The 11,632-nt window shown below is 48.8% G+C and overlaps 2 protein-coding genes across 3 annotated transcripts in view; both read left to right on the plus strand.

Annotated features, from left to right (window-relative positions):
- Positions 1–626: 626 nt before the first annotated feature.
- LOC129867299 (uncharacterized) lies at positions 627–1,493 on the plus strand. The gene has a single exon (XM_055940610.1). The coding sequence runs from the start codon at positions 627–629 to the stop codon at positions 1,491–1,493; it is 867 nt and encodes a 288-aa protein (XP_055796585.1).
- Positions 1,494–9,401: 7,908 nt separating this feature from the next.
- The window catches only part of LOC129824838 (synaptotagmin-C-like), a 47,414-nt gene continuing 45,183 nt past the window's right edge, over positions 9,402–11,632 (plus strand). Inside the window, exon 1 of one of the 2 annotated variants that reach the window (XM_055884350.1) lies at positions 9,402–9,843. The gene's annotated coding sequence lies outside the window, so the exon portion shown is untranslated. The remainder of the gene's footprint in view (positions 9,844–11,632) is intronic. The other variant, XM_055884347.1, reaches the window with a different exon arrangement.

The raw sequence follows: 11,632 nt of genomic DNA on the forward strand, positions 1-11,632 counted from the left end.
TACGGCCCACAGGGAGATGAAACCCCAAATCCCCCCTACGGCCCACAGGGAGATGAAACCCCCAATCCCCCCTAAGGCCCACAGGGAGATGAAACCCCCAGACCCTGTTGCGGCCCACAGGGAGATGAAACCCCCAATCCCCCCTGCGGCCCACAGGAAGATGAAACCCCCAATCCCCCCTGCGGCCCACAGGGAGATGAAACCCCCAATCCCCCCTGCGGCCCACAGGGAGATGAAACCCCAAATCCCTCCTACGGCCCACAGGGAGATGAAACCCCCAATCCCCCCTACGGCCCACAGGGAGATGAAACCCCAAATCCCCCCTACGGCCCACAGGGAGATGAAACCCCCAATCCCCTACGGCCCACAGGGACATGAAACCCCCAGACCCTCTTGCGGCCCACAGGGAGATGAAACCCCCAATCCCTCCTATGGCCCACAGGGAGATGAAACCCCCAATCTCCCCTACGGCCCACAGGGAGATGAAACCCCCAATCCCCCCTGCGGCCCACAGGGAGATGAAACCCCCAATCCCCCCTACGGCCCACAGGGAGATGAAACCCCCAATCCCCCCTACGGCCCACAGGGAGATGAAACCCCCAATCCCCCCTAAGGCCCACAGGGAGATGAAACCCCCAATCCCCCCTACGGCCCACAGGGAGATGAAACCCCAAATCCCCCCTAAGGCCCACAGGGAGATGAAACCCCCAATCCCCCCTACGGCCCACAGGGAGATGAAACCCCCAGAACCTCCTGCGGCCCACAGGGAGATGAAACCCCCAATCCCTCCTACGGCCCACAGGGAGATGAAACCCCCAATCCCCCCTACGGCCCACAGGGAGATGAAACCCCCAATCCCCCCTGCGGCCCACAGGGAGATGAAACCCCCAATCCCTCCTGCGGCCCACAGGGAGATGAAACCCCCAATCCCCCCTACGGCCCACAGGGAGATGAAACCCCCAATCCCCCCTGCGGCCCACAGGGAGATGAAACCCCCAATCCCCCCTGCGGCCCACAGGGAGATGAAACCCCCAATCCCTCCTACGGCCCACAGGGAGATGAAACCCCCAATCCCCCCTAAGGCCCACAGGGAGATGAAACCCCCAATCCCCCCTACGGCCCACAGGGAGATGAAACCCCCAATCCCTCCTACGGCCCACAGGGAGATGAAACCCCCAATCCCTCCTGCGGCCCACAGGGAGATGAAACCCCCAATCCCCCCTACGGCCCACAGGGAGATGAAACCCCCAATCCCCCCTACGGCCCACAGGGAGATGAAACCCCAAATCCTCCCTGCGGCCCACAAGAAGATGAATTCCCCAATCCCTCCTGCGGCCCACAGGGAGATGAAACCCCCAATCCCCCCTACGGCCCACAGGGAGATGAAACCCCCAATCCCCCCTGCGGCCCACAGGGAGATGAAACCCCCAATCCCTCCTACGGCCCACAGGGAGATGAAACCACCAATCCCCCTGCGGCCCACAGGGAGATGAAACCCCCAATCACCCCTGCGGACCACAGGAAGATGGGGGAGAACCACAACTCCCTGTTATAGGCCAAGGGAGGATTAACACCAGGGTTGAACATACAGGGCTTGCTGGTAGCTACAGGAAAGGGCAGGGCTGAGTCAGCCAGCCTCAGGAGGGAGGACCAGGGGGCGGGCGAGAGGACCAGAAGGTGGGGAAGAGGACCAGGGGGCGAGCGAGAGGACCAGAAGGTGGGGAAGAGGACCAGGGGGCGGGCGAGAGGACCAGAAGGTGGGGAAGAGGACCAGAAGGTGGGGAAGAGGACCAGGGGGCGAGCGAGAGGACCAGAAGGTGGGGAAGAGGACCAGGGGGCGGGCGAGAGGACCAGAAGGTGGGGAAGAGGACCAGGGGGCGGGCGAGAGGACCAGAAGGTGGGGAAGAGGACCAGGGGGCGAGCGAGAGGACCAGAAGGTGGGGAAGAGGACCAGGGGGCAGGCGAGAGGACCAGAAGGTGTGGAAGAGGACCAGAAGGTGGGGAAGAGGACCAGGGGGCGGGCGAGAGGACCAGAAGGTGGGGAAGAGGACCAGAAGGTGGGGAAGAGGACCAGAAGGTGGGGAAGAGGACCAGAAGGTGGGGAAGAGGACCAGAATGTGGGGAAGAGGGCCTGCTCACACAAGAGGGTCAGCTCAGGAGAAAGGGGGGAGGGCTCTCTGGCTCGCTTGGCCTCTGTGTACATCAATTTTTCATTTTAAATTGCCCAAAAAGAATGAGCAATCAAGAAGATGGTTATTCTAGCATTTCAATTAGCCTAATTAAAGAGAGGGCAGCAGGCCACTGAATAGAATGGCTAACAGTACTGTGTGTGCAGTACGTCTGTGTGTGTGTGTGTGTGTGTGTGTGTGTGTGTGTGTGTGTGTGTGTGTGTGTGTGTGTGTGTGTGTGTGTGTGTGTGTGTGTGTGTGTGTGTGTGTGTGTGTGTGTGTGTCTACGTGTACGTCAGTGTGTTTGAAATACTCTCTGAGGGATTGAATTCCTGCATCACCAGTCAGATTGAGAAATTAACCCCTTTCTCCCCAAATCTCTCCCTCCATTCATAGCCCAGAACGTAAATTATAATCTCAATACCAACACCAGAATCCAGAACAGATCCTGCATTCACTCCAGTTTAACAAACACCATTTACCTCAATCTGTTGCTGATCCTAGAACAGTTAGTTGATAACATCCTGTTTCTCTCTACACCAGACTCAGGCAGCCATGCAGAAGGGGCTGGCAGTGAGAGAGTTAACTGTAACTTCAGCACCTCGTCTGCTCTGACAGTGAGAGAGTGAACTGTAACTTCAGCACCTCATCTGCTCTGACAGTGAGAGAGTGAACTGTAACTTCAGCACCTCGTCTGCTCTGTCAGTGAGAGAGTGAACTGTAACTTCAGCATCTCGTCTGCTCTGACAGTGAGAGAGTGAACTTTAACTTCAGCACCTCGTCTGCTCTGACAGTGAGAGAGTGAACTGTAACTTCAGCACCTCGTCTGCTCTGTCAGTGAGAGAGTGAACTGTAACTTCAGCACCTCGTCTGCTCTGGCAGTGAGAGAGTGAACTGTAACTTCAGCACCTCGTCTGCTCTGTCAGTGAGAGAGTGAACTGTAACTTCAGCACCTCGTCTGCTCTGGCAGTGAGAGAGTGAACTGTAACTTCAGCACCTCGTCTGCTCTGGCAGTGAGAGAGTGAACTGTAACTTCAGCACCTCGTCTGCTCTGACAGCGAGAGAGTGAACTGTAACTTCAGCACCTCGTCTGCTCTGACAGCGAGAGAGTGAACTGTAACTTCAGCACCTCGTCTGCTCTGACAGCGAGAGAGTGAACTGTAACTTCAGCACCTCGTCTGCTCTGACAGCGAGAGAGTGAACTGTAACTTCAGCACCTCGTCTACTCTGACAGCAAGAGAGTGAACTGTAACTTCAGCACCTCGTCTGCTCTGACAGCGAGAGAGTGAACTGTAACTTCAGCACCTCGTCTGCTCTGGCAGTGAGAGAGTGAACTGTAACTTCAGCACCTCGTCTGCTCTGTCAGTGAGAGAGTGAACTGTAACTTCAGCACCTCGTCTGCTCTGGCAGTGAGAGAGTGAACTGTAACTTCAGCACCTCGTCTGCTCTGTCAGTGAGAGAGTGAACTGTAACTTCAGCACCTCGTCTGCTCTGGCAGTGAGAGAGTGAACTGTAACTTCAGCACCTCGTCTGCTCTGGCAGTGAGAGAGTGAACTGTAACTTCAGCACCTCGTCTGCTCTGTCAGTGAGAGAGTGAACTGTAACTTCAGCACCTCATCTGCTCTGTCAGTGAGAGAGTGAACTGTAACTTCAGCACCTCGTCTGCTCTGTCAGTGAGAGAGTGAACTGTAACTTCAGCACCTCGTCTGCTCTGACAGTGAGAGAGTTAACTGTAACTTCAGCACCTCGTCTGCTCTGTCAGTGAGAGAGTGAACTGTAACTTCAGCACCTCGTCTGCTCTGACAGTGAGAGAGTGAACTGTAACTTCAGCACCTCGTCTGCTCTGACAGTGAGAGAGTGAACTGTAACTTCAGCACCTCGTCTGCTCTGGCAGTGAGAGAGTGAACTGTAACTTCAGCACCTCGTCTGCTCTGTCAGTGAGAGAGTGAACTGTAACTTCAGCACCTCGTCTGCTCTGTCAGTGAGAGAGTGAACTGTAACTTCAGCATCTCGTCTGCTCTGACAGTGAGAGAGTGAACTGTAACTTCAGCACCTCGTCTGCTCTGGCAGTGAGAGAGTGAACTGTAACTTCAGCACCTCGTCTGCTCTGGCAGTGAGAGAGTGAACTGTAACTTCAGCACCTCGTCTGCTCTGTCAGTGAGAGAGTGAACTGTAACTTCAGCACCTCGTCTGCTCTGTCAGTGAGAGAGTGAACTGTAACTTCAGCACCTCGTCTGCTCTGGCAGTGAGAGAGTGAACTGTAACTTCAGCACCTCGTCTGCTCTGTCAGTGAGAGAGTGAACTGTAACTTCAGCACCTCGTCTGCTCTGTCAGTGAGAGAGTGAACTGTAACTTCAGCACCTCGTCTGCTCTGACAGCGAGAGAGTTAACTGTAACTTCAGCACCTCGTCTGCTCTGTCAGTGAGAGAGTGAACTGTAACTTCAGCACCTCGTCTGCTCTGACAGTGAGTGCCAGATGGTCATGTAGAACACTCACAGTGACATGAGCGAACACAGCTCCCTCTGCTGGAGCTCCCTCACACACACAGACACACATGAACGCAAGGACTCACACGCGCGTGCGAGAAGCACACACACACGCACGCATGCATGCACACACTCATTAACATAAATGCAAATGGTACACGCACTAATACATTTCCTACAGCTTTCTTTCCACGGTTCCCTGGTCGTTTCTTCTTTCATTAGTCACTCCTTTCATCCCCTCTCTCTCTCTCTCTCTCTCTCTCTCTCTCTCTCTCTCCCTCTCTCTCTCTCCCTCTCTCTCTCTCTCTCTCTCTCTCTCTCTCTCTCTCTCTCTCTCTCTCTCTCTCTCTCTCTCTCTCTCTCCCCATGTCCCTGTGCTCCTCGTTTCAGTCTGCTGGTCAGAGTTAATTGGCTGCTGTCTAATTGCTGCTCATTAGCTTGAGTAACCAAACATTTAAAACAGCAACAAATCCTCCTCTTTCTCTCTCTCTCTCTTTCGCTCTCTCTGAGTGTTTTATTCCCAGTCCGCCAATTCCCCCTCTTTCATTCTGTCTGTCTTCCTCCACATAGCCCCCCGTTTGTTTATGTGTTCATCCCCGGCCTGTTTTTCTGCCACACCCCTCATAGACAAAAACACACACGCACGCCGTGTGCGCACACGCACCCATATTCCCTCTCTTCCGTTCCCTCCCCCTACCCTGTTGGCATTTTGTCAGCGTCTGTTTGTTTCGGTTGCCCTCAGTCTCCCCCACCACCGTATACCCTCTTTAATCTGCTTTAGAAAAACCTCAGTGCAGAGTGCTTTACTGGCATGGCAGTCAAATCCATACAGAAAGAGTGCATAAAATGGACATCTCAACCGCGGAGCAGTTTAGCCAAAGTGACGTGATATATAGAGCATACTGTATCACCGTGGAGGAAAAACACCTCTATCAACAGAAAGACTGCTGCTGCCACTGCTACTGTGGGTGTCTCTAGGGGATGAGACGTGTGTGTAGAGAAATATGATTTTGATTACACAATCTCACAGACACACACACACACACACACATGCACGCACATGTGCCCAGGCACACACTCACTCACACATGCAAACATCAAGGAATCTGAACCTACGATAATGAGTGTGATAATGAAGTTTGGGCATTGGTTTGGAATGCGCTAAATTACAAGTTAGGAGTCTGTTCTGTCCTAAGGACTGGTCATAGAGCTTCACTGGCCTCTCTCTTGCCAGTCCTCAAACACGTCTGTCAGGGACACGTCACAGACCCACACATGATGAGTCATTTATGTTTCCTTCCATTTAACACCTTCATTTGAAAATGTACATCTATATTTCTAATGTGACTTTAATGATGACATATGGCTTCTAATGACATGAAGGAATGAGAAAGTAAAGACCAGGTACAGAGATGGATAGAATGGAAGGATGAAGGAAGAAAGAGGCAGAGAAAGAGGATAAACAGGGAGAGAGATGGATAGAATGGAAGGATGAAGGAAGAAAGAGGCAGAGAAAGAAGATAAACAGGGAGAGAGATGGATAGAATGGAAGGATGAAGGAAGAAAGAGGCAGAGAAAGAAGATAAACAGGGACAGAGATGGATAGAATGGAAGGATGAAGGAAGAAAGAGGCAGAGAAAGAAGATAAACAGGGACAGAGATGGATAGAATGGAAGGATGAAGGAAGAAAGAGGCAGAGAAAGAAGATAAACAGGGACAGAGAGAGTAAAGGGGGGTGACGACTAAAGACAGAGAACAGAATAGAGGGAAAGGGAGTAGGAGTCAAATCAAGGAAATGAAAAGCAAGGGAAGGAGAAAGAGAGGTGTGGGCGACTCGCCCCGAGAGACGGTAGTCATGGTAACATATGAAAATGAAGGGATGAAAGATGAATAGAGACTTTTGGTAAGAGAGGGCAAATACATAAAAACATAGCTGCTAATTAAATGTCACACTAAAAGTAAATGCAGAGCAGTTACTACACGAACACAGATTCAAAGGATGGTGATGACTCTCCCTCTCTCCTATCTCCCTCTCTCCTATCTCTTTATATGGTGGCATGTCTGACCTGTAGTCAGCTGGGGTCACACACCATCTAGGGTCAAGGGGACAGGGTCAGGGATCAACATGACAGATCCCTCCCAAATCTTGAATATGTCAATAAACAGATCTTGAGAAAAGGAATTAACAGGATAGATCCTTAAAGACGAGTGTGTATGTGCGGGTGTGAGATCAATAAGGCCAGTATTTCATGGTAAGTGTGTGTTTGTGTGCGTGTGCTCTTAAAGGGGAAGATAAGTGTCATGTCAGTGCTTGTTCTAAAAGCAACACAGTCTCAGTTTGGACAGTGGCTGCTGCTGTAGGCCAGGCTTTTACTTTCTCTCTTCTCAATCCCATTTTCCCCCAACATGTTCTCTTCTACTCCACTTGTCCTCTTCCTATCTCACTTTTATATCCACTCTGTCTGTTTCTGACCTGTCCTTTCACATTCTGTCTCTCTCCTCCCCTCTCTCGCACTGTATCATCCCTGTCCTCTTTCATCCTCTCTCAGCCTCTCTCTCGCTCTGTGCTCTGCAGTGACAGTTAACAGAGGCAGCTGTTTACCGTCATTTATACATCAGTCATCCCTCGCTCTGGGGGTTCTCCGCTGGGACACTCTCTCTCTCCATCAACCATCACCCTGTTTTCCTCTCTGTGATCAGATGATCAGGAGAGAAGTAATTATGACTTATTATGACTGTCTGTGATCAGATGATCAGGAGAGAAGTTATTATGACTTATTATGACTGTCTGTGATCAGATGATCAGGAGAGAAGTAATTATGACTTATTATGACTGTCTGTGATCAGATGATCAGGAGAGAAGTAATTATGACTTATTATGACTGTCTGGGATCAGATGATCTGGAGAGAAGTAATTATGACTTATTATGACTGTCTGTGATCAGATGATCAGGAGAAGCAATTATGACTTATTATGACTGTCTGTGATCAGATGATCAAGAGAGAAGTAATTATGACTTATTATGACTGTCTGGAATCAGATGATCAGGAGAAGCAATTATGACTTATTATGACTGTCTGTGATCAGATGATCAAGAGAGAAGTAATTATGACTTATTATGACTGTCTGTGATCAGATGATTAGGAGAGAAGTAATTATGACTTATTATGACTGTCTGTGATCAGATGATCAGGAGAGAAGTAATTATGACTTATTATGACTGTCTGTGATCAGATGATTAGGAGAGAAGTAATTATGACTTATTACGACTGTCTGTGATCAGATGATTAGGAGAGAAGTAATTATGACTTATTATGACTGTCTGTGATCAGATGATTAGGAGAGAAGTAATTATGACTTATTACGACTGTCTGTGATCAGATGATTAGGAGAGAAGTAATTATGACTTATTATGACTGTCTGTGATCAGATGATTAGGAGAGAAGTAATTATGACTTATTAGGACTGTCTGTGATCAGATGATCAGGAGAGAAGTATTTATGACTTATTAGGACTGTCTGTGATCAGATGATCAGGAGAGAAGTATTTATGACTTATTATGACTGTCTGTAATCACTTGGAAGTATTATTTCCACACATATAATTATGGTAGAAATTTGAGAATTGCCCTGTTAATACTAGAATATTTACTGTACATAACATAGGATATCAGTATGTTCAGTAAGATGCTATTACTCAGCTATTTTCAGCTATAGTGATCAAAGAGGGTTATTATTATCAGTGTTAGTCAAGCCAAAGTCTCTTGTCCCAAAAACAACCATCCTCATTGAGGTGTATCTACATAAAGTCACACAGCATCATATCTCATGTCAGCCCAAGAAGTTGGCATGTTCCTTCAGTCCATCAGCCATGCATGGCTCCTGGCTGAGTATTCAGATTATTTGACCTAAAAAACATTATGTCCCTTGATAGCTTGCAATGCTGAGAAGTGCTTAAAATCCCTATATCGACTGTAGGCTGGGCCATCCTAGATTAAAGCAGACCTTATAAAGCCTGGCCTACACTATATTTCAACTACCTGTATCAATTAATGTGTAGATACTTGTATTTGAGACAGCAGGCATTGCCATCTAGGCAGCTTCTACGGGCCTAGTCCAGCCAAAGGACAAGGCAGTTGTAATTTTATACAGTAAACACATTTAAACACATAAATGAAATCAAGAGGAAAGGGTAATCATAAATACAATGCAGCCTACAATTAACACGGTAGATAGTAACCCCATAATATGCCTACCATGAATAACTTGCAGATGAGAGAGATGACTTGACTTACTACAGAACTTGAAATGGCCGGTAGCCTACATAATGAGGCGTAGTCACTCACAGCCTCAAATTATGCGACGTCTAAACTCATTCTAGTAAAATCTCATGGGCTGCCCACGGGTTGACAAAGATTAGCAACGCCACATATAGGCTACAATGGAATGCTTCCCACTACAGTTGCCAACATTGCTACAGTTTTCAATTATTTTGGTTTTGGTGTTGTGTCACGTCGTTAGATAGGCCTACAGTACACACATGAACGGAAATTATATTATCACGAAACCATGATTTGATCCTAACGAGGTGCTGCGCGCTATAACTCGTCCGGACACCATGGCACACACGCCGAGCCCCTTTGGCGGTGGGCCGAGCCACAGTGGTCTGTCCCCATCGCACCACGCGTCTCCTCGCCTCCAGCAACACCCCCTCTCCTCCTTACACACTGCCTCTACCTTCCCCTCCCATCCCCGGGCTCTGCTCGACTCTCTCTCCCCTCTCTACCACACATATACATCAGTATGTCTTTAGCACGGGTAGCGCTATACAGTCAGCGAGCAGAGAGGGAGCCCGTTTAGTATTCCGAGCACAGGGGAAAGAGAGGGAGGGAGGGGAGAGTGAAATAGAAAGAAAAAACGAGGGTGAGAAGACAGAAAACACATTCCAAGACAAGAAAATAGGAAAGAATGAGAGGGGAGCGGAGAGATAGCATATTGTACATTTCTCCCTCTCAGTCTACCCCTCCGCCTTATTCTTCCAGCCCAGGTGCAGTATTTGAGCCCATTTTCCTGTCTTGGGGTAGAGGGCGGAATGTTGATTTTTAACGCGTCGCATCTGAAAAAATAGGCTTGTGTTTGGATGAAAAGGGCAGGTAGGAGAGAGAGCAGTCTCGGATACAACATAGAGGTATGATGATATTTCATTGTTGTCATATTAATACACGACTATGTGTCGTTATATAGGTTAGGCTACTCACCATAATATCCTGTGTGATCTTGTGTCACGTATGTGTTATAGTCTATACTGTAGCTATGTGCCACCTAACTGACTGTATGTCTGTCCGGTTCAAAGATACATTTTATGCATATTTTGTGCAGAGATGTGCGAATGTAATCTATTCTAATTTAATGTATAGCCCATTGGTTTGAGCGTTATGGCATGCATATAGTAGCCTATGTAGCCTACACTGTAGGTTATCTCTCGCGCAAGTGGGCATAGCATGTATGTGGGTTTATATGTCTGTCGGGATGTAAGCCATTTCTTTTAGATAAATCCAACTTTTGAATGCATGTATAGGTGTATAGGGAAACACGAAACACACACACACACACACACACACACACACACACACACACACACACACACACACACACACACACACACACACACACACACACACACACACACACACACACACACACACACACACACACACAGCATGAGTAAGACAGGGGAAACATGTAGGAGCTGAAACGAGTGTTATTCCCCTCCATCCACACCCCTCACCCCACCCCACCCCACCCCTCTCTCCTCTCCCTTCTCCCCTCTCCCCCCATCAAAGGCACAGTTGCTCTGGCTTTATGAGATAGACTTCCATAATTATGCAAATATGAATACGCTCATATGTAACCAAAGTCACAAGGATAGTCTAGATGGCTCACTTACTTTGACGTAAATGTAAGTGAAGTATGAAGCGAGGGCTATCCACGTGCTCTGTGTGGGTGATGATAATGTTGCCCATCTGAGTATTTTGGACGAGTGAGCTGCTCTGCATATATGGATGTGCAGCTTCTTCCACCGGCTCTAGTCTGCACAGGAAGAGAGCGGAACCAGTATCCCAGGGTTCCTCACTGGTCTCTCGCTCAGCTTGGTGCTCGCGCTGCGTTTCCTGTGTGATGTTATAGATAATTTAGACACTCGCGGGAGCAGGCCTGGAGCAGCAGAGAGCCCTGCATGCAGCACAGCAGACTTCAGTGTGTGTGTGTGTGTGTGTGTGTGTGTGTGTGTGTGTGTGTGTGTGTGTGTGTGTGTGTGTGTGTGTGTGTGTGTGTGTGTGTGTGTGTGTGTGTGTGTATCTTTGTGATGATGTATGGACATAAACAGAATATTGAAACCTCCAACGTCGGATAGTTGTACTAAAAGCTTGCCTATGGGCTGTTACAGGCCAGCCCAGTCAACCAGTCAGCCCAGTCAACTAGTCAATAGACATTAATACAAGGTCTTCAATCTTGGCCTTGTATTTCTAGTGCCATCTCACAGCCAAACATGGGAGGCAGTCCTCTTCTGTAGCGGTAAAGGTATTTGGTAGTATCTATTTACCCTAGTGCATCAGTTTGACACAGTTGGATGAGCAGAGAGCACAGATGATATTGGCCCAGACAGACATGATGAAGTGATGCACTGGCCCCGATAGGTAGGAAGTGATGCAAAGGCCCATGCCAGTGCTAGTGAGCGAAGGTCATGACCTCTGTGTGAGTCATGGAGGGCCCTGCATCCAGTGACTTCATGTCTTAAAGGATGAGTCTTGAGGTCGGAAGTGATAGTGCGCTTATAACACAAGTCCATGGAACACATTAGAACATACAGCACAGAACTGAGGAGAGGATGGTAGAGTAGAGGAGAGGATGGTAGAGGAGAGGAGAGGATGGTAGAGTAGAGGAGAGGATGGTAGAGGAGAGGAGAGGATGGTAGAGTA

The sequence above is a fragment of the Salvelinus fontinalis genome, chromosome 2 (assembly GCF_029448725.1).
Source record: "Salvelinus fontinalis isolate EN_2023a chromosome 2, ASM2944872v1, whole genome shotgun sequence".
Lineage (NCBI taxonomy): Eukaryota > Metazoa > Chordata > Actinopteri > Salmoniformes > Salmonidae > Salvelinus > Salvelinus fontinalis.

Coding starts and splice junctions, on each gene's coding strand:
- LOC129867299 (XM_055940610.1), top strand. CDS start 627: ATGAAACCCCCAATCCCCCCTACGGCCCACAGGGAGATGAAACCCCAA.